The following is a 24,235-nucleotide window of genomic DNA, read 5'->3' on the forward strand; positions in this document are numbered from 1 at the left end:
CAAAAATATTATACTTGGTCGTTTATTTATTGAGGAAAGTGATCCAATATTACATATCTGTCAGTGGCAAAAGTATGTGAACCTTTGCTTTCAGTATCTGGTGTGACCCCCTTGTGCAGCAATAACTGCAACTAAATGTTTGTGGTAACTGTTGATCAGTCCTGCACACCGGCTTGGAGGAATTTTAGCCCGTTCCTCCGTACAGAACAGCTTCAACTCTGGGATGTTGGTGGGTTTCCTCACATGAACTGCTCGCTTCAGGTCCTTCACAACATTTCGATTGGATTAAGGTCAGGACTTTGACTTGGCCATTCCAAAACATTCACTTTATTCTTCTTTAACCATTCTTTGGTAGAACGACTTGTGTGCTTAGGGTCGTTGTCTTGCTGCATGACCCACCTTCTCTTGAGATTCAGTTCATGGACAGATATCCTGATATTTTCCTTTAGAATTCGCTGGTATAATTCAGAATTCATTGTTTCATCAATGATGGCAAGCTGTCCTGGCCCAGATGCAGCAAAACAGGCCCAAACCATGATACTACCACCACCATGTTTCACAGATGGGATAAGATTCTTATGCTGGAATGCAGTGTTTTCCTTTCTCCAAACATAACGCTTCTCATTTAAACTGAAAAGTTCTATTTTGGTCTCATCCGTCCACAAAACATTTTTCCAATAGCCTTCTGGCTTGTCCACGTGATCTTTAGCAAACTGCAGATGAGCAGCAATGCTCTTTTTGGAGAGCAGTGGCTTTCTCCTTGCAACCCTGCCATGCACACCATTGTTGTTCAGTGTTCTCCTGATGGTGGACTCATGAACATTAACATTAGCCAATGTGAGAGAGGCCTTCAGGTGCTTAGAAGTTACCCTGGGGTCCTTTGTGACCTTGCCGACTATTACATGCCTTGCTCTTGGAGTGATTTTGTTGGTCAACCACTCCTGGGGAGGGTAACGATGGTCTTGAATTTCCTCCATTTGTACACAATCTGTCTGACTGTGGATTGGTGGAGTCCAAACTCTTTAGAGATGGTTTTGTAACCTTTTCCAGCCTGATGAGCATCAACAACACTTTTTTCTGAGGTCCTCAGAAATCTCCTTTGTTCGTGCCATAATACACTTCCACAAACATGTGTTGTGAAGATCAGACTTTGATAGATCCCTGTTCTTTAAATAAAACAGGGTGCCCACTCACACCTGTCATCCCATTGATTGAAAACACCTGACTTTAATTTCACCTTCAAATTAACTGCTAATCCTAGAGGTTCACATACTTTTGCCACTCACAGATATGTAACACTGGATGATTTTCCTCAATAAATAAATGACCAAGTATAATATTTTTGTCTCATTTGTTTAACTGGGTTCTCTTTATCTACTTTTAGGACTTGTGTGAAAATCTGATGATGTTTTAGGTCATATTTATGCAGAAATATAGAAAATTCTAAAGGGTTCACAAACTTTCAAGCACCACTGTAGATGGAACATTTGTTTCATAGGAATTTAAGAGTAACAATCAAATACAAACAACTTCACACTCTTACAAAGGGGTTCCACAAAGGTTTTTCACCTAGTGAAGGGTCCTAGTCTTTGTAAAGTGGTTCTGCTTTGAATTGTTTTGCATAGGGAAACATTGAGAGGTTCTACACTGACATTTTTGGACTGAATGCTAAAAAAGGTTTTATCTCGTGTCCTTTGAATGATTAACTTATCAAATTTTCAATGGCTTCTTCATGGAATCTTTTCTAAAAGGGATAACTTTGGTTCTACATAGAAGATTTAACGGTTTCTCCAGTGGGAAAACTGTAGAACTGTTTACGCTGCGAATTTTCACCTTTTCATCTGTAAAACAGACCAAGCATAGAAACTGAATTAAAACATCCCAGACTGTATGTACAATCGCTAATCGATAATGTCTGATGTTGTTTTCTGCCCCCGATTACAGGTTAGTGTCTCCAGAACCTCCTCCTAAAGGCTTCCTGGTGATGGGCTCGAAGTTCCGGTACAGTGGGCGGACACAGGCCCAGACGAGGCAGGCCAGCTCCCTGATTGATCGGCCTGCTCCTCATTTCGAGCGCTCCACCAGTAAGAGGCACCTCCTGTCGCGCAGTCTGGACGGAGGTCTGTACACTTCCGCTGCATTTCACTGAAACCATGAAATTTATTACAGAAATCAATTGCACTTGAGCTACAACTAATTTTACAAGATGTGATTTTTCATTCCTTTTTCAAGCTGTTGTTTTGCCAGGAGGCAATTAAAACTCTTGAATTAAACATGACTTTGACAAATCGTGGTGCATCCCTGAAGTTCTGCAGATAGAGAAAGCTCATTAAAATTTCAACATTATTAAGCATCATTTTTTTTTTACCTTGTTGTCAGTACTAGCTGGTAGTTCCTTCACTAAAGTGGTTCTTTCTTTACAATATCTGTTTAGTGGACGTCCACTCACGAGTGTTTCTGTGAATACTGAGAAATTTGGGGTGGGCAATTTGGTAAAAATGATGTATGTTGGGTTTTGGGATAAATACTGCCAAATGATAGTACCACATCCCAAGTGAAAGGTACACAGCAGAACTGTGCTCAAAGGCATTTATATTTTTCAGTATACAACACTAATCACGTACATCATTTTGTGACGTCAACTATGTGACAGATAGACCAGCTACTATCTATTTTTTGTGCACCTCAGATGGCTTGTTGTCTAGAACTTGGCTTCTAGTAGACACTGTTGGTGGAATTATAGCCTGCACTGCAGTGTCCAGCAGCATTGGCAATGCTAAGTCTACTGTAAATTAGACGTCACATAGTTGACAAATTTTGGGCTTTTTGGCTTGCCATGTCCTTTGTTATCAACCTACTATTGTCCAGGGTCATGTGCGGTCATGAAGCGAGTGGGCTGCCACTTTGTTTTCATTATACTGACTACTTACCACAGTTAGTCATGCAGATGTAATCACCGTCACATAGTTGACACGTTAAAAAGATATGCTTCAATTTTTTACACCATGAGCTGGCCTAGTGGTTAGCATGTCCACCGGGAGATCACGAGTTCTACTCGCAGTGAGGTCATACCAAAGACCATCATACAAATGGTACCTACTACCATCTGGCAAGGCACGCTGCAATACAGATGCGAGTAGGGAAGTCAAACTCTTGCGGTTACCAGAGGACTAGCCCCTAGCTGTATAGGCAAGAGGCCTATGGAAACGGAAATCGGTGCTGCACCCATACACCTCAAAGAGCTGGTTAGTACTGGGACAGGAGACTGCCTGGGAAGACCAAATTCTGGTGTGGAAGGGACTTTGACTTTTTTTTTAACTTAAATTTTTACACACTCAAATCCACACAAGGGCGGCACGGTGGTGTAGTGGTTAGCGCTGTCGCCTCACAGCAAGAAGGTCCGGGTTCGAGCCCCGTGGCCGGCGAGGGCCTTTCTGTGTGGAGTTTGCATGTTCTCCCCGTGTCCGCGTGGGTTTCCTCCGGGTGCTCCGGTTTCCCCCACAGTCCAAAGACATGCAGGTTAGGTTAACTGGTGACTCTAAATTGACCGTAGGTGTGAATGTGAGTGTGAATGGTTGTCTGTGTCTATGTGTCAGCCCTGTGATGACCTGGCGACTTGTCCAGGGTGTACCCCGCCTTTCACCCGTAGTCAGCTGGGATAGGCTCCAGCTTGCCTGCGACCCTGTAGAAGGATAAAGCGGCTAGAGATAATGAGAAATCCACACAAAAAACATACCCAAAGCAGTACAGACGATCCTGTGTACGAGATGTTGTTCTTTTGCCCTGCCAGATAACATGATGCAGGCGAACCTTGTATCTGAGTAGCTGTTGCAACGCTGGGGCTAAATTTAGCACCGTCACAGAGTTGACCGCAAGTTCGTGGGACGCCTACGTTGGCTGAGCTGCAGTCGAAGTGATTAAAAGCTGCAGCAAGTTGTGTTAAATTTTCTTTAAACACACTCATATATCCATGACATGCGCAGAGGGTAATCCTGTCTGCTGGCTTTCAGTGGAGAAATAACACCGTCAATTCAAATCAACGTTGCAGGACAAGCCAAGTTGGCCATTTTCACACTTATTTTGATTTTTTCCAACAACTAAGAAATGTTCGAGAGGTCTGCTGAATCTTTTCCACAGTAGGCCCCGGGGAGTTCTTGCCGTATGTACAGGTTTTAGACCTCTCCAGCCTAGAGATGGCTCTGGGGGACAAACTTCTCAGTGTTCACAGAAACACTCATTAAGGGGTTGCCCAAGATCAGGTTGAGGATACGGTTAAGATGGGCTTATGTTGGATAGTGAGAGAAAGCTTGTGATCTGATGGCAGAATCTGTCGAGTCAGTGCTCAAAATCAATGTCAAATCCACAATCCTGTGTTAAAACTTGAAAGAAATGGACATGATTTGAGGAGACAAGGCCAGTACTGTTTCTTCAAAAAGAGCTGAGGGGAGTCGTGACATTTTACTATAAGCTAACTACTTTTAAGATCATCAGGATGCCTGATCCTACATGTTGGACAGTCTGGTATCGTATTTCAGAAATTCATTTTAGATGTTCACGTAAATGTCAGGGTAATATAATTAATAATAATAATAATAATAATAATAAGAGCACAACATACAATGCAACCCAAGTTTTAGCAAAAAGTATTGTACAGTGGTGCTTGAAAGTTTGTGAACCCTTTAGAATTTTCTATATTTCTGTATAAATATGACCTAAAACATCATCAGATTTTCACACAAGTCCTAAAAGTAGATAAAGAGAACCCAATTAAATAAATGAGACAAAAATATTATACTTGGTCATTTATTTATTGAGGAAAATGAGCCAATATTACATATCTGTGAGGGGCAAAAGTATGTGAACCTTTGCTTTCAATATCTGGTGTGACCCCCTTGTGCAGCAATAACTGCAACTAAACGTTTCCGGTAACTGTTGATCAGTCCTGCACACCGGCTTGGAGGAATTTTAGCCCGTTCCTCCGTACAGAACAGCTTCAACTCTGGGATGTTGGTGGATTTCCTCACATGAACTGCTTGCTTCAGGTCCTTCCACAACATTTCCATTGGATTAAGGTCAGGACTTTGACTTGGCCATTCCAAAACATTCACTTTATTCTTCTTTAACCATTCTTTGGTAGAACGACTTGTGTGTTCAGGGTCGTTGTCTTGCTGCATGACCCACCTTCTCTTGAGATTCAGTTCATGGACAGATGTCCTGACATTTTCCTTTAGAATTCGCTGGTATAATTCAGAATTCATTGTTCCATCAATGATGGCAAGCCGTCCTACCCAGATGCAGCAAAACAGGCCCAAACCATGATACTACCACCACCATGTTTCACAGATGGGATAAGGTTCTTCTGCTGGAATGCAGTGTTTTCCTTTCTCCAAACATAACACTTCTCATTTAAACCAAAAAGTTCTGTTTTGGTCTCATCCATCCACAAAACATTTTTCCAATAGCCTTCTGGCTTGTCCACGTGATCTTTAGCAAACTGCAGACGAGCAGCAATGTTCTTTTTGGGGAGCAGTGGCTTTCTCCTTGCAACCCTGCCATGCACACCATTGTTGTTCAGTGTTCTCCTGATGGTGGACTCATGAACATTAACATTAATCAATGTGAGAGAGGCCTTCAGTTGCTTAGAAGTTACCCTGGGGTCCTTTGTGACCTCACCGACTATTACACGCCTTGTTCTTGGAGTGATCTTTGTTGGTCTGCCACTCCTGGGGAGGGTAACAATGGACTTGAATTTCCTCCATTTGTACACAGTCTCTCTGACTGTGGATTGGTGGAGTCCAAACTCTTTAGAGATGCTTTTATAACCTTTTTCAGCCTGATGAGCATCAACAACACTTTTTTCTGAGGTCCTCAGAAATCTCCTTTGTTCGTGCCATAATACACTTCCACAAACATGCGTTGTGAAGATCAGACTTTGATAGATCCCTGTTCTTTAAATAAAACAGGGTGCCCACTCACTCCTCATTGTTATCCCATTGATTGAAAACACCTGACTTTAATTTCACCTTCAAATTAACTGCTAATCCTAGAGGTTCACATACTTTTGCCACTGACAGATATGTAACACTGGATGATTTTCCTCAATAAATAAATGACCAAGTATAATATTTTTGTCTCATTTGTTTAACTGGGTTCTCTTTATCTACTTTTAGGGCTTGTGTGAAAATCTGATGATGTTTTAGGTCATATTTATGCAGAAATATAGAAAATTCTAAAGGGTTCACAAACTTTCAAGCACCACTGTAGCTCCAACACTGTCTGATCTATTCAAGACTTTTACTGTCCTAAATTCCTTCTTCGGTTGTCCCTCTGGAAGAATCATGAAAGGTTCTATGTAGAACACTAGAACACAACGGTTTTCCAGAACAATCCAAATTTGGAAGCGAAGAACTTTAAAGAACCTTGAAGACTCTTTCTCTGGTGTTTGATTATTATTGTGCATTAGTAAAACTTGTGTCCCTTCTTCTGCTTTGGACCCATCAGAGTTCTCCAGGCCGCTGTCCACGATGATGGAACCTCAGGATGCTCTGTCCCAGAGGAGTGAGACACACTGTTTCTCAGGAGACGAGGACGGAGAACCTGATCTGAGTCTCGACCAGGACCAAGAAGATTCCAGTGTCACCACTCCAACCAGGAAGAAAGAGATTAAGGTGAAGAGAGAAAATGTGGAGTTTGTTTGAGGAGCAATTGAACATCAAGAAGCAAGAAAGTCTTGGGTGGAAAAAAGTACTGAGAAATGATACTTCAGAGAAAGTATGGATAATGTATCAAAATCTTACTCACTTAAAAGTGCAAGTGTCCAACCAAAATGTTTACTCAGGAAATCGTCAAAACTATGATGTAGTATTGGGGCCTTTGTAGATTTAAAAAAACAAAACAAAAAAACGGCTCTGAGGGAGGGGGTAATTCTTCGAGAAATAAAACTAAAGTTGTAAATTTAAAAAAAGAAAAAAAACCTCAGAAATTCTCTGTAATTAAAATGTCACAAATTTACGGGAATTTTTTTTTTGAAAAATAGTGTGGGTTTTTTTGGGTCAAGGAAGCACGTCAACTACAAAGACTGCACTTCCTATAATTCTCCACTCAGTTGTTTCAAAGTAACAGAGATTTTGGCAAGCACAAAGAATCCATGCACTGAAAGTAATGAGAAACTGCATGGATAACCAAAGTGGTACAGTTTCTACATTCATCAGTTGTTGCATCCAGGATGCACAACAATCACATACTTCCTGGCTGCAGAGCATTCTGGGAAATGTAGTTAAAAATCTCTTACCCTGTGTCCGAAATCGCTCACTCGTTCACTACTTCCTACTATATAGTGAGCCTACGGAAGCCAAGAGAGGCCCTTCATATAATCCTTTTTTTTTATTCACCTTGTTATCCCGAGATAACGACATAATTAATTCAGGATCTCGAGAAAACAACACAACTAATTCATTTTTCTGGCCATTTTGAGCATTTAATCGACCCCACAAATGTGATGCTCCAGAAACTCAATCTGCTCAAAGGAAGGTCAGTTTTATAGCTTCTCTAAAGAGCTCAACTGTTTTCAGCTGTGCTAACATGATTGTACAAGGGTTTTCTAATCATCCATTAGCCTTCTGAGGCAATGAGCAAACACATTGTACCATTAGAACACTGGAGTGAGAGTTGCTGGAAATGGGCCTCTATACACCTATGGAGATATTGCACCAAAAACCAGACATTTACAGCTAGAATAGTCATTTAGCACATTAGCAATGTATAGAGTGGATTTCTGATTAGTTTAAAGTGATCTTCATTGAAAAGAACAGTGCTTTTCTTTCAAAAATAAGGACATTTCAAAGTGACCCCAAACTTTTGAACGGTAGTGTACAGTCCAAGATGAGACAAGAAAAGACCTTTAGGTTTTGTAACCAGTATATGAAAGTCTAAATAAAATGCAATGAGTAAATAGTTAATTGGAAATTTATTTAAGTACAAGTATTCAATTTTGAATCACCAAAATAACGCTTAAAGCAGAACTGAAGTCATTTTTAAAACTTGCTTTATTTCTTAATTAACGTGTTATTCAATTACGTTTTCGGTTTTAGTAACCTTTTATCGTGACTCGTATTGGCAACTAATTGCAATTAAATATTATACGTATCGGCCTATTCGGTTTTTAATCATTTTGAATTTAGTTCGTTTGGTCCACGGCAGGCGTCGCTTATCCGCGCGATCTTCACGAGACTTGTGCGAGACTTCGAAACGTGAAGAAGTGTCAGCCAGGTGTCAGTGCCGCCATTTTGAAAACTGTTTTCCAAACAAAATATTGCACAAAAACGAGTTTAAATGTCGATTACTGCCTGCTTTTTTCAAACTTTCCCGATTGCTATCAAAACAAACAAAACATCCGGCTTGATTACGTCAGCATTCCAAAGAGGGCGCGCGCGTCTTTTGACAACGTTGGCAGATGTCGGTCGCTTTGATTTCCGCTGTATGTTTTACTTCCGTCCTACGATGTCTCGCACAGGTCTCAGCGAATCTCGTTTACGGCCATCGCTTTGACATATGGACTGATATATTACAGAGCATATTTCAAAACGCTCAACTTGCTATAGACCCTTTTCACTCACGTGACCTTCGTAAACGCGACCGCCATTTTGGACATGAAGAAATAACAGTTTATGGCACAGACCCTTTCGGTTCTCGCTCATCTAGCTGCTACAATGACTGCTTAGACTGCAACAATAATACCTAACACACATTTAAGTATCCGTCGTAAAGACGTGAAACTCGTCGAGTGACGAGTGTGTTCATTGATAAGCTAACACAATCTAAAAGTAGACATACCATCACACTGCCCTGGCGCTGTGTACAGTTTACCTTCTATGGTTTGTGCACTCACTATTTGCCATTACTTTCTCCAACCCGGTGTTCGAACTATGCCGATATTTTCAGGGGGTCCCTTTTTTTCCCTTGGGGGGGGGGTACTTGCGCTTGCGCTTGTCTCAGAGCGCGGATCTCCAAACACATGAGAAGCCTTTCTTACGCACATATCACGCGGACTCCACACCTCCACACACGCATCGCGTCTGAAGTCATAACTCATCAGGGGAAATCGTGTCCGCATTGGCATGTTCAAAAAACAACCTCGCGTCAACAATGATACCACACGCAAGAAAAAAAAAACAGTCAGGCTACTCAACACATCTGATCCACAGCAGCACCAAAGCATCACTGGAAATCATGTCAACAACCAATCTTCCATTTCAACACGTGTCAACAAACAAATGGCGCCACAAACATGAACGAATCGGTCAGGCTACCGATTCCAAACCCACAGCAGACGAATAATTACCGGTAAATGCATCTTACCTTAAAGCAGAATCGACCACAAAGGAAGTCTGTTGGCACTGTTGGCACACTTCCTTTCTACTAGTTTGTGTCCCCAACCTGGCAGCAGCAGTCGTTGTCATATCGGTTTATTTTATCTTTGACGTAAACACAACACTTCGGATATGCAAATGCTTCCCGTTACACACGATTGCTATGTCAATAAACATCATTTTGCCAATATTTTAGAGACCATCCATCTTCTCCGTCGGTCAGCATCTGTCGGGATCTGATAAAATGATAAATCTTGCCTTGTGTGTTGATGGTTACTACATCCAGGTGCACAACAATATAATGGCATGATGGAAGTCTTGCTGAAAGTAAAAACTTTCTTTGATGGCTGTATTCCTTTCGATGCTTCGCCGTCGTTCCTCGTTGTTGGCTGTGGTAGACTACTGGTAGTTCATGTCCAAAATGGCGGCCGCGTTTGTCGTGACGTCACGTGAAAAGGGTCTATAGCAGTGACAAAATAGCGATCAAAAATGCATTCCTATATTTAATAAAATGAGAGAGAATTTTGATCATAAAAAATTTGCCTTCAGTTCTCCTTTAAGTATAATAATGAATTACTTTCCACCCCGACTATAATCAGGTGTTGGTTGTGTACGGTAGAGTGTTAACCAGTAGAAGGGTGGAGTTCTTTCAGTTGCACAGTATTCATTGTTTCTTGGTGGTGCTTTGCATGTTGTTTAGACTGAGGAGTCTTACCGGAGGTAGTACTTTGTGACATCATTTCTATTAATTTCCAGGAAAATCATATTAACTATAGTACGCGAGAGTGACATACTGGTACTAGCTATGCTAAAACTCCTGAGCCTGTGTGCTGGTTACACCAGGAACATACAGGAACCTCTTTAACTAGTCAACAAAAAGAATTAATCAAGTATGATTTAAATGTCATACAAAGCTATTTTAGTTATTGAAGCTATTAGCAACGTGCTACAGGTACAACACCTTAGCTTGTGTGCCACCTAACAGGTTCTTTGACTGGTTCTTCACAATGGTTCTCCTATATCCTACTTTCATGTCTCACCTTAAGGCCCGGTCCCACTGGCCGATGGACACAAAACGTATGCAAAAAGGACGCAGCGGACGAGCAAAATTTCAGGGGTGGCTCTATCCGTTTTCATCCGCTCCAGAAATGGACAAAATTGGCGAAAATTTGCGAAAACAGAACGGAAAAGAACGGACGTGGGTAGTATATAGCGGGGATGTTAAACGCATGTTCATAGGAAGCGTAGCGGATGGAAGTGGATGACAGCTCCGAAGGGGTTACCAGTGATAACTGAGAAGCGGACGCATAGCAGAAAGAGCGGATGCATAGCGGATGAAGGGGATGCATCACGTACGCCTAACGGAAACAAAGGGGATGTTGCGCGGATGTATATCGGATGCAGACCGATTGTCCGCTAGGTGTCCTTCTACATACTCTAGACATACTCCAGACATCCTAAATATACGAGATACATCCCAGATATAAACGCTTTGTCCGTTTTGAATACTTTATATACGAGATGCATACGCTTACATCCTTTCTATTTCCGTGCTACTAACGATGAATAGACGTTTCATGTACCTTATCTTTCCTCCCTCTTTCCGTTTTCAGCTGCAGCGGATGTGAGTTGCGAGGATGCCCAGAGGATGCAGAGAGGATACAGCAGACGTTTAACGGATGATAACGGACATAGAACGTTTGTTGCTCGTATATGTCGCGGATTTAGATCGTACACGGCGGAAAGTTCATCCGTTCTAAAAGTTTTGTGCAGCTCAAAACTTTTTGCGTGGATGAAATCACAGTGGACGGATGCTCGATGGATAGAGCGTATGAAGCACGTATGCAATGAGTACACAACGGATGCATAGCGTTTTCCAACGGATGGCAAAGATTTTTTTACGTTTTACATCCTCTTTGCATCCGTAAGTGCAGTGGGACCAGGCCTTTAGATGATCTCTGTCTCTCTTTTTAACCCTTTTGCTGGCGAAAGGAGACTCTTGGTGCTAAACAAGAGGTATCATTCTGTCCTGCAGTTATTAGGAAGAATCTGTGGTTGTGTTCATTTACATGTCATCACTGTGAACAGAAACATCCACAGATTTCATTATATTCTTTGCTCTGGAAGGTTCTGTGTGGCCATTTATTACTCTGGCAGGAAAAAAAAAAAAAAGCAAGCTTAGGCTGTTAGTCCAAAGCTTGGATTCACATTAAATGTTTTATCAGTAAAATGTCTTCTGGACTTTTTAAGCATTTCGTGCAGTTCTTCATTAGAATGCATGGAAGAAAGGGATTTTATTCTCGCTTTATTCGCTCTTTCGCTTGGATTTGGCATCTTAGCACGTCCACTAAGCACATCCTGTCCTCCCTGTCCTACTTCATTTTACCTGTCTGAGTGCTTTGAGCTCATCTTCTTTCTACTTATCTATATGCTTCTTTTTATTCTGCCTCCACCTGGAACCTCTCAGTTGGAGATGGAGTCAACTCCTCGACACAAACAGGAGGTAACTGTTAGTCTACTGGTTTCATAGACCTGGTATTAAAATCTGTCTGATCACTGATCACCAATGGATGTGTTTTTATAAAAAAACAAAAACAATTTAACCCTTTCACCACTGTCAAACTTCAGATACAGACTGCTACATTACATTACATTACATTACAGGCATTTAGCAGACGCTCTTATCCAGTGCGACGTACAACACCCAGCAATCTTTTGGTCCCGAAGCTGCTTCTTTAACCATTACACCATGGCTTCCCCACTATATATACTATATTTATTTTTTTTCTGTCCACATTCACTGGATGTGAGAAATCGTGCACTCTGATTGGCTACTCTACTACTAGCTCATATGGAGCACTTGCATGTGACGTCACAGCCGAGCCAGATTGTGACAGACGCCATCTTGTCGGTCAAATGCCATATTTCCGCCTTCTACTTCTACCTTTTCTTCTGGAAAACCCTACTATATACAATTCTACTACAACGGCTGCGACTGCAAGCTCTCCCTACCTGTGCACGTTTTTTATGTTTTTTGTGTGTATTTTTGCGTGTTGTTCGTCTGTACCGGACTTCAATATCCACTACAACCGTATGGACTTACTGGACATTGGTTTCCAGCAGAAAATGACGGTTTGTAGCGATTTCCATCGCATGCACAACATTCCGGACGAGATAGCGAGACCAGCGGGGTCTCCGTGGATTGTTATCGGAAGCAAAGTGAAGGAGGCGGCGCCGGGAGCGGAAGCAAAAGCAAGGCTGCAGGCAGAGCGGCCTGTTGACTAAGCTCAGAAAACAGCCACTCAAACCTCCACTGCCAAGCCTCTACCTCTCCAACGCCAGATCCATGGTAAACAAGACGGATGATTTGGAATTACAGCTGGAATTACCTTATTCTATTCTATAATTGGCTGGTCAGTGCAGTACTCAATACTTAAGTGACTTACCCGTCCAATGAGGATTATTTTCTTGTTTACAAGATGCCACATCCGAGTCGCTGACAAATCCTGAATTTCTGTAAAGATAACTGTCCAGAGATTTATAAGCACGCAGTGCTTCACCACTGAACAGCGAGGGAAAGTTGATGAGGTAATTATACACGTCCGGGTATTCCGCTGGCAGTTCAAAATCCACTGACATGGTCGTGAAAACTCCGTCCGGTAAGCCATAAGGGTCACTAATCTGTAGATCGTTTATTTTAGACATATATCTAGTTATCTGTTCATTAGAAAAATGAGCCGTGTAGTCCGTCGGTTGAAATTGATCCATTCTGTACACGAGTGCAGCAGTATTCAGCGGTGTTTTTTTACCGACAAGATGGCGGCTGTGTATTTCCGGTCACGTGACTGCAAGATCTCTATACCGTGAGTAGAGAAAAACAAAATGGCGGAGCGTGTTGCTGAACCAACCGAGGATGAAATAAAAACTCTACTCAAATACAAAAAGCAAAATATGGAATGAAAGTATTTGATGGTATTTTTCAATTATTATCATCATCATCATCATCGCTTTTTTCACAAATTGCTACTGTAATTTCACCGGTTTGTTTACATTCTTCATCTTTAAGCATTTTTTTTTTTACATTTTTTTTAGACTGGTTCAAAAGCTCAAAAAAGTTTGACAATTACAGAACTGAAATGTCCAAGGAAGGATTAAATAAATGTCTAAAGTTATTCTATAGCTCGGCACGACAGCAAGACGGCACTTTCGACAAAAAACAAAACAAAACACTAAAGTCAATTCGTGCAGCCATCGATAGGTTTTTAAGAAGTCCACCTAAGCGTAAATGATTTTTGTCGGATGTTTTAGGTAGTTTTTTATTTATTGAATTTGCAAAAAATAAAAATGCTCTGCTTCTCAAAATCCAGTGAACGTGGATAGAATAAAACAGTTATTCCACTCAATCTCGTTGTACACGGCTTATTAGTGTGCTTGCCTTCGGCTGCTGTGTGCTATTGTTCTTCTTAAGTTTACTTATTCTGCCTTATTCCGACACGTTTTTTGGATCCACTACTCCTCCTAAGGCGTTTGAGATAGAGACACCGTTCCAACTCCGAGACGTCTGGCCCGAAGTAGTGTAGTGTGCTTTGTGGTTGGTAGAAGAGAGCAACTGGACTTGCTTGAAAAGTCTTGAAGACGTTTCGCCTCTTATCTGAAAGGCATCCTCAGTTCTGTCTGTCTAATAGGGAGTATCCAGTATTTATCCTCTCATGGATCATCATAGAATCCGAATCAGAATGCTGATGGCTGCATTGTAGGTGGCTGATAGATGTCATAGACCCCCACCTCTGTTCAGTGATGGTCGTTCCAGGTTGACAAAAATGAACGATCCTCTCTGGCTAAGATGTCTGCCAGTTTTCTGGAAGTCCTCTCATACTCCCGCACTAGTCGAAGGGAACTCATCCCAAAGTGCATAGAAACATATCTGTGAAGATACTCAGTCATCCAGGTACATAGTAATCTGTGGTTGGCAGAAGAGAGCAACAGAACTGAGGATGCCTTTTGGATGAGAGGCGAAACGTCTTCAAGACTTTTCAAGCAAGTCCAGTTGCTCTCTTCTACCAACCACAGATTACTATGTACCTGGATGACTGAGAATCTTCACAGATGTGTAGTGTGCTTGTATACAGCTTTTGGATCAACACGCCCGTTCTCTTGTTCTTGTCGTTTTTCTTTTGTTTTTTTCCCATAGAGAATGAATAGGGCTCATGAATCGAATCGTCCTACTCGGACAAGCTCCATCGCAGATGCACCAAACCTCATGTGATACTTCAGGCCAACTACCCCGACACATGCATGCAATCGGTTCTGACCCGCACTCATATTTTTCCTTTCTTTTTGCTCATCCCTTTTTCCTCCATAGGCTTGCATTGATTTTTGGCCCCATTAAAAATGAATGGCGTTTCAGGAGAAAAACTTTCACTCTCCATCAGTTTTTTTAACCAAGTGACCAAACTTCAAGAAACTTCACTTGATGCCTCAGGCCAAGTCCCCGCACAGATCCATCCCCTCATCTGAGATCTGCACTCATCTTTTCCTTGATTTTCACGCATCTCTTTTTACCTCCATAGGCTTCCATTGATTTTTGGCCCCATTCAAATGAATGGAGTTTTGCTCAGTAACACTTCACCACACATCCACCAAACTTCATACGGCACCTCAGGCCAAATCACCATCACACACATGATATCGGTTCTGACCCGCACTCGTCTTTGTCTTGCCTTTCATCCGTCCATTTTTTCTCCATTTTGCCGCTAATCAATGGAAGCTTGACTGAGTCGTTCCTCGCTTCCCCCATAGGTGATGATGCATTTGGCAAGGATCTGCTCATTTGAGACTTTGACAGCAAATCGACTTCAACTCAATGGCCACTTTATTAGGAATACTTACATGCACACACGATAGCAATTTGCATATAAGCATTCACGTGTTACCATGCTAGCTGTTAGCATGTTACCCATTATGATATCATGCCTGCTGTTAGCTCTCGAGTTGTTAGCATGTTCGCCATTAGCATATTATCATGAGAGCTGTTAACATGTTAGGATTAGCATGGTAGCATGCAGAGTTCGCATGTTTGCTCTTAGCAAGTTCGTCTGAGCGTGTTAGCATGCTAAAAGTTAACATACTAGCCATTAGCCTGTTAGCTGTTAGTATGATAGCTGTCAGCATATTAGCCTTAAAGTGTTAGAATTTTAACAAATAGCATGTTAATCATTAGCATGTTAGAATGCTAGCTGTTAGCATGTTATCTATTAGCATGTTAGCATTAACATGTTAACATGCTAGCTGTTAGCATGTTAGTATGCTAACTGTTAGCATGCTAGTTGTTAGAATGTTGGCTTTAGCATGCTAGCTGTTCTGCTACAGCTCAGCAAGCACACTTTGCATTTTCTCTGCGGAAATGCAGTCTAGTTTATAGCTATCAGCTCATATACGACTCGATTTAATGGAATAATTGTAAGAAATACAATGAACACTAAGCAACTTTTTGATAAATTCATTCCACCTAAGCGGAAATGATTTTTGTTGGATGTTTTGGATAGTTTTTATGTATTGAATTTGCAAAAAATAAAAATGCTCTGCTTCTCAAAATCCAGTGAACGCGGATAGAATAAAACCGTTATTCCACTCAATCTCATTGTACACGGCTTATTTATAGCTATCAGCTCATGTACAACTCGATTTAGTGGAATAATTGTTAAATATAAGAAATACAGTGAACACTAAGCAACTTTTTGATAAATTCAGTATCAACCAGGTCACAATTTTCAAAGAAAATATCGTGAACTTGAGTGTGTGAGTGAGTAGTGACGTATTTGGTACCGTTGGAAACTAGAGGAATTCTGCTTCGAGAATATGTAACACTTATGACAAACTGAACACAGTTAAATTTGTGTTTTATCCACTAATATTTACCAAAAGAATGATCCATAATGGGCGGCACGGTGGTGTAGTGGTTAGTGCTGTCGCCTCACAGCAAGAAGGTCCGGGTTCGAGCCCCGGGGCCGGCGAGGGCCTTTCTGTGTGGAGTTTGCATGTTCTACCCGTGTCCGCGTGGGTTTCCTCCGGGTGCTCCGGTTTCCCCCACAGTCCAAAGACATGCAGGTTAGGTTAACTGGTGACTCTAAATTGAGCGTAGGTGTGAATGTGAGTGTGAATGGTTGTCTGTGTCTATGTGTCAGCCCTGTGATGACCTGGCGACTTGTCCAGGGTGTACCCCGCCTTTCGCCCGTAGTCAGCTGGGATAGGCTCCAGCTTGCCTGCGACCCTGTAGAACAGGATAAAGCGGCTAGAGATAATGAGATGAGATGAGATGATGCATAACTCCGATTAACATCAAATAACATTGTGCTTATCTAAATTATGTCGGATGAAATCCCCGCGAATCTGATTCCTCAACCAATCAGCTTCCAATACACAAGAGTTTCCTGACTACAATAAGACTGGAATCGCGGTCTGCAGTGGTTAAAGGGTTAATAAACGGCATCGTTGCGTATTACAGAAACCACAGAAGAAAACTGTGTGGCTTCCTAAGCAGCAAAAATCACAAATTAGGTCTTGAGTGGTGGAACAGAAAGGAGTTGGGTGATTGCAAATTTGATTCCTGATGATGCCGTGGCTGGAGACCAAGAGAGCAAAATTGGGTGGAAAGGACGGCATGACGTTCTCCTCTGTTAATCAGAGCAACATCAGGCAATTGTAGGCATCTCTAAGTTCATGTACTGCATGTGTACGAGAGCAGCTACTCTTCTATCTTTTTGTTATTACCCTCCGTGGGTAATTAAGAATCCAAACTGTCCACTTACAATATGACAAACCACATGACAGATGTTAATACCAGGTGTGAACAAGACCAAAGTGTTTAGTTTAAAAGTTGAGGACGCTCTGGTCAACTGCAACCCTTGTTGGTCATTGGTTCTTGTTTTGTTCAACCACTGGCTGTTTTTATCTGCTGCGCTCCCACTAATCCTCACTCACAGGCGTATGAAGCAAGCAGTGAAAATCCTCTCATCTCTTTCACTCCATAGTTTCTGGATAAATCACAAGACATGCTGTTGAAGCATCAGGCAAGCATCAACGAGCTGAAACGAGCCTTGAGGGAACCAAACAGCAAGCTGATAAACCGGGAAAAGCATCTCTCAGCGACCTCACCGGGTGACACACCTGAGAAGAAGGCTGTGAGTATGAGGGAAGTGGCAGGGTTGAGTCCTGGACCTGAAAGCCTGAATATTTTCTGTCCTTCCTTTGTTTTTCACAGCACGTCCTTTTTTTTTTTTTTTAAATTTTATTATTATTTTTTTAAATTAAAATCTCGCAATGAAATGTGTTGAGGAAATTTGCTTGTGTTTGGTAATGTGCATGGCTGTTTTGTTTAAAATTGCAGGTATGTATCACATAACTGTATTATTTTTTATTTTTTTTATCAAGGGTATTATTTATTTAATCCCCCCCCCCCTCGATGAAACTGCTTCTGAAAATTGCACCAATTGAAACTCATCTTTTTTGGCCAAGATGCTTTATTGCACTTGGGATATTTTGAGTCATTTTTCATTGATTACTGCCGAGGGCATGTTTCCCGTGTTCTCTTTTCTTCTTTTCATGTTATTTTCTCCATGTCAAACGAGCCCTGAAAACCTTTAAAATGAACTTGTGTTTCTGCAGAGAAAGTTGTGTCAGACTTCTGTGAAAGGAAAACTCCAATGATAAACTTCCCAAAAAAAACCCCAAAAAACATGATCGAGCGTTCAGTGGTGTTTAAAATGGCTATAGGCTCTTTCTTTTATAAATGCTTGCTTTTAGAGTTTGAGACAACACAATAATATTTTCCCATTCATTTCCACGGGCCATGTTTGGGTCAGGAAATGTATGAAAAAAAAATCCGGATATCATGCTGTTTGGATATTTTGTGAATTATTATGACTATTTGCTTGACAAAAATGGAACAATGAATCATTATGGATATATTACCTCGAAGAAGAGCTATGCTTATCATTATAGCCAAGTAGCTCTGTTTAAGCCTAGGTCACAACTGGATGTGCGATTTTTGGCGTTTCCCAAATCGCTGCGTTTTTTTTTGTTCGTGGAGAAAGACGCACGTTGGCCGTAAGTTTGTCTTGCAACCTGAAAAAAACGTAAGCGCCCGTAGAGTTTGTTTGACATGACAAAGAACCTCTGCGGCCGGTCTACGGCTCGAAAATCAGCACGTCACGCACCCTCCTTGCGTTTCTTGCGTTTTTTGCACGTAGACCGTTCGTAGGAGCACGTACGGCCGGTTGTGACCGAGGCTTTACCTGGATTACTATACTGAAGGTTGCTTGGATCTTTAGTTACAGCTCTGAAGTGATAATAAGAAAGGAATTCAATGACGTACATGAGGTGATTGCATATTTATATCAAGTATTTAACAGTTGTTCCACGAAAATCAAGTCGTACATGAGCTGATAGCCGACGAGGCGCATAGCACCGAGTTAGCTATAATCCGTGTACGACGAGATTGAGTGGAATAACTGTTTTATTCTATACACATTTACTGGATTTTGAGAAACGGAGCATTTTTATCTTTTTGCAAATTCGATAAATAAAAACTTCATACAGGCGGCACGGTGGTGTAGTGGTTAGCGCTGTCGCCTCACAGCAAGAAGGTCCGGGTTCGAGCCCCGTGGCCGGCGAAGGCCTTTCTGTGTGGAGTTTGCATGTTCTCCCCGTGTCCGCGTGGGTTTCCTCCGGGTACTCCGGTTTCCCCCACAGTCCAAAGACATGCAGGTTAGGTTAACTGGTGACTCTAAATTGAGCGTAGGTGTGAATGTGAGTGTGAATGGTTGTCTGTGTCAGCCCTGTGATGACCTGGCGACTTGTCCAGGGTGTACCCCGCCTTTCGCCCGTAGTCAGCTGGGATAGGCTCCAGCTCGCCTGCGACCCTGTAGAACAGGATAAAGCGGCTAGAGATAATGAGATGAGATGAGAAAAACTTAATACAAAACGTCCGACAAAATCATTTCCGCTTAGAACGTAAATAAACCGGTGAAATGACAGGAGCAATTTGTGAAAAATGCGATAATAATAATTCTTGAAAAATAATATGCTCTTACCATCAAATACTTTTATTCCATATTTTGTTGCTTTTTTTGTATTTTTTGGGGTTTTGTTTTCAAGTCGAGTATTTATTTATTTTTCCCGTCGTCTGTTGGTTCAGCAACACGCTCCGCCATTTTGTTTTTCTCTACTCATGGTATATGAGCTGATATCCTAGTAGTAGAGTAGCCAATCAGAGCTCGCGATTGCTCATATCCAGCGAATGTGGATAGAATAAAAAGGAGCATACTGAGTAACTTTTGGCCTGATTGGAAGCTCCAGGTAAGATACAGAGAATATAACTTTCTAGGTGTTGATGTGGAAAGTTCCAGAAAAACCCCTTTGGATATCATTTGAGTTTGTTGCCAGAAGTGACAACTCATTCTCATGTGTTTTGAAGAATCAGCATTGACTGAAGAATGAAGCATCTGACAGCAGATCAATACCATCTCCTTTAGCTCGGAGTTGAACTATAAAACTAGCTGCTTCCTTCAGAAGCATTTTTGTCTGATGAAACTCTTCAGTGCACAGTGGATAGCGTTTCTGCCTCACAACTCCATGATCCCTGGTGTGATCCTAAGCTTGGGTTAGTTCCTGTGTCAAGTTTCTGTCAATGTTCTCCGAGTGTATGTCTGGGTTTCCGTCAGGTTCTCCAGTTTCCTCCCACTGCAATGTGTATTGGTGACACTAGACATGGATTAGCATGCGGGATGTGGTGCTTGTGCTTGACAGTAGACTAATATCCTATCCAAGCTGTATTCCTGGATAGACTCTGGATCCACCACCACCCTGACCAAGATAAAGCGCTTACTGAAGATGAATGTGTGATGAAATACTGCTGAATTCTTTGACTGGTGGTTTTATGAAAATGCGCTGTAGAATTAATGGTGAATTTTTATCACTGGCCACAAAACCAACATCTCTAAAGCATTGTTAGGGATTTTATGAACTTGAAAGACTTTCACAGGTGCCTGTTTTATTCTGCCCTAAGGGGCAGTAAAAATATCTTACAATTGTGTTGTGTTTGCCAAACACACTGGTTATTTGCAGGGAAAAATAGAGAGCATTAAAAAAAAAAAAGTGAGACAAGTTATCAAGGCTTCACGTAAAATATAATTTATAGACCAGTTTTTGGTGAATGTTGCGTTTCTGCATCTGTAGCGTGGTTTGTAATGATTTCCTGTGGAAGATATTTAGCATTCATTTCTTTGTTGCCTCTACCTCTAAAACCAAGCATTTGACAAAAAAAGCACCCGGAAATCATTTGACATGCGTCTTATTGATGATTGAAATCTTTTTCTATGTTTAAATTGGAGATTTCCTTGGAGTGAGGTTTAAATTGATCATGGTTAAATACTGCAATCTGAAAAAAAAGGTTATTCAAGGGTTACTGAAATGGTTAACGGTTCTAGCTTTCTAATAATTAAACCCCTCTGTTTAAGGGTCCCTCCAGGAAAAAAAGAAACAAACAAACTTTAGGGATCTAGATTGAAAACATTTTTTTTCCTGACTCAAGAGTGTAATCTGGAACCAGTCTTCATCAGTCTTCTTCACCTATGCTCATCTAACTTCAAGTCCCTACACTCTCAGAAAATAAAGTATATTATTCTATCCACATTCGCTGGATATGAGCAATCGGGCGCTCTGATTGGCTACTCTACTACTAGGATATCAGCTCATATACCGTGAGTAGAGAAAAACAAAATGGCAGAGCGTGTTGCTGAACCAACCGAGGATGAAATAAAAACTCAAAAACAAAACCCTTCCAAAAAAAAAAAAAGGCAACAAAATATGGAATAAAAGTATCTGATGGTAAGAACGTTTCTTTTTATATTTCTCAAGAATTATTATTATTATTATCGCATTTTTCACTGTCATTTTGGCAGTTTGTTTGCATTCCAAGTGGAAATGATTTTGTCGGACGCTTTGTATAAAGTGTTTATTTATGGAATTTGCAAAAAATAAAAACGCTCTGTTTCTGAAACTCCAGTGAATGTGGATAGAATAAAACAGTTGTTCCACTCAATCTTGTTGTACGTGGCTTATAGCCAACTCGGTGGTGCATGCCTCGTCGGCTATCCGCTCATGTACGACTCAATTTCATGAAATAACTGTTAATTATTGTACCTTTAGGGGTACAACAGCTTGTCACTGGATCAGTACCCTCTAAGGTACTTATTTGTACCCTTTATATACTGCTTGGGAACATATATGTACCTTTTTAGCCCTAAAAAGGTACACATAGTTACCTTGAGGTCCAGTAATAAACCCTAGGGGTACATTAGTGTAGATTGTACCTTGGAGGACAGAAATGGACTCCTGCTGTAATCCTATTTCTGGCAGCGTACTTGAAGTCAGGCCAGTCAGTCGGTTTTTGAAGGGCATTTGAAAGACGACTTATTAGTTTTGCATAAAATATCGACTGCATCATATCTTCTAAAGATATTTCGTAATCCTTGCTTTGCCACATTGATTAGCTGGCAAGGTTAGTGGTTAGTCTCCGTAATATGAGACTGAAATAAACCTCTGGGACTTGAATGGAACTGAATCTCATTGTGATCAAAGTTAAGATTGCATTTTCTCCGTTAGACGAGGCCCTTATTTATCACGTCAGTAAACAGGATTGCACCAGGCCATTCGTCTTTAAGGTAAACAGCTTTAGAATACTGACTGCTACGTATCTACCTTTGATTGTTTTGGAAATCAGAAAGAATCTGATCTTACCAGATTGAAGGAATCTTCTATGTTGCGCTAAACTAATTCATAACTCAGAGTTTCTACTGAAACCCCATTTCACAAAACGTTTACTAAGGAATTCCTAAGCCAAGAGGAAACCTTTATCAAAAAGAAGTATACTTCCTTAAGTATACTTTTGTGTACCAAGTTGTACTGATATCAATGTACTTACAGTATACTAATCTAATACTTCTTGGGACTAAATTGGCCCACTTTTAGTTTATAAAAAGTATACTTTAAGTCTAAGAGAAGTAAACTTTGAGTATACAACTAGTATGTTTTTTTTATTTTTATTTTGTACTGCAAGTCTACCACAAGTAAACTTGTATACTAATAGTTTACTAGTTCTATACTTGTCCACTCTTTAGTTTACAAAAGCATACTTCATAGTATACTGGAAATATACTATTGGTTTACTCGTTACACACTTCTACTCCACAGCATATTGGAAATATCCTATTAGTTACTGGTTATATACATCTAGTCCACTTTTTAATTTTGAAGTATACTGCAATTACCCACTATTAGTTTTCTAGCCCTAACCCTTAGCTCATGCACACTACCAGTAGACAACTTAAGTGTTTTGTACCTTAAGTTACAATGAAGTTATAAAGGTAAGAATTCACAAAATAACAACAGATACTCAGGATTAAGAACATATTCTCATCCCATTCTCATCATCTCTAGCCGCTTTATCCTTCTACAGGGTCGCAGGCAAGCTGGAGCCTATCCCAGCTGACTACGGGCGAAAGGCGGGGTACACCCTGGACAAGTCGCCAGGTCATCACAGGGCTGACACATAGACACAGACAACCATTCACACTCACATTCACACCTACGCTCAATTTAGAGTCACCAGTTAACCTAACCTGCAAGTCTTTGGACTGTGGGGGAAACCGGAGCACCCGGAGGAAACCCACGCGGACACGGGGAGAACATGCAAACTCCACACAGAAAGGCCCTCGCCAGCCATGGGGCTCGAACCCAGGACCTTCTTGCTGTGAGGCGACAGCGCTAACCACTACACCACCGTGCCGCCCAAGAACATATTCATTTTCTTTAAAAATCAAAATTTAAAGCAACATTGTATTAAATGCCAAAGTATAAAAACATGGCAATGACTACTGAAATTGACGTCCAAGCTCTAAAGAAAAATAAATAATAATAATAATAATAATAATAATCCCACTAAAAAAATAAACAAAAATCTTATATGGAACCACAAACATACCCAAGAGTCAACAATGCTGTCTGTAGGGCACAAATATTTTAATACTTTATTACACTAAATATCTCTCTTTTTTTTTTTTTTTAATATTTTTTGGGTTTTTTCACCTTTATTGGATAGGACAATATAGAGACAGGAAATGAGTGGGGAGGGATGGGGAAATGACCTTGGGTCAGAATCAAACCCAGGTCCCTGGATTTATGGTATGGCGCCTTATCCACCTGAGCCATGACACCCCCCACTAAATATATCTTGATCAAAAGTTTAAGTATAAGCTTAATATACTTAGCCTTTTCTATATACTTTTCAGTATAAGCCAAGTATACTTATGTATAACTTTAAGTATATCTCTGATAAGTAAATAAAAAGTAAACTGAAAGCATACTCTCTTATTTTTAGTTTAAAAGAAGTATACCAGAAGCACACTTGAATAAACGACTTTTTTGTAAGGGAAGTCAGGGTTGATCCTGTTGCTTCCGATGATGGAGTATTTTCTGAATTAGGCATTAGGACCTGATGTTAGCATTAAAATGCAGCGTGGATTACTCTTAGGCTGAAAAAATTATGATAAATGATCAATTTTAAAATTTGAGTTTCTCATACATCTAGCACTTAGGAGTTACATTTAGCCCAAAGAGGTTTTCTACATACATCCATAATTACATACAGCCCCAAATCTCAAAAATCCATATATTTTTAATGTAATATTTATACACGCAAACTCAAAACAATTGATATTTTTTCTTGGGCACGAAGAACACAAATGCTTCCTTCTAGCAACAGTGAGTGTCCACAGTGGGGTTTTTTCCCCTCTGAGTCCCAGCCTCCC

At 40.9% G+C, this 24,235-nt stretch overlaps 1 protein-coding gene across 8 annotated transcripts in view; it reads left to right on the top strand.

The window, feature by feature from the left end:
- Nucleotides 1-24,235, top strand: part of LOC132874264 (protein 4.1-like) — a 274,967-nt gene that overhangs the window by 226,300 nt on the left and 24,432 nt on the right. For all 8 annotated transcript variants that reach the window (XM_060910284.1, XM_060910285.1, XM_060910283.1 and 5 more), the window contains 3 exons: nt 1,945-2,120; nt 6,502-6,668; nt 17,399-17,548. In XM_060910284.1, the coding sequence (XP_060766267.1) occupies nt 1,945-2,120; nt 6,502-6,668; nt 17,399-17,548 (493 nt within the window). The remainder of the gene's footprint in view (nt 1-1,944; nt 2,121-6,501; nt 6,669-17,398; nt 17,549-24,235) is intronic.

Source organism: Neoarius graeffei, chromosome 26 (genome assembly GCF_027579695.1).
Source record: "Neoarius graeffei isolate fNeoGra1 chromosome 26, fNeoGra1.pri, whole genome shotgun sequence".
In the NCBI taxonomy this organism is placed as follows: domain Eukaryota; kingdom Metazoa; phylum Chordata; class Actinopteri; order Siluriformes; family Ariidae; genus Neoarius; species Neoarius graeffei.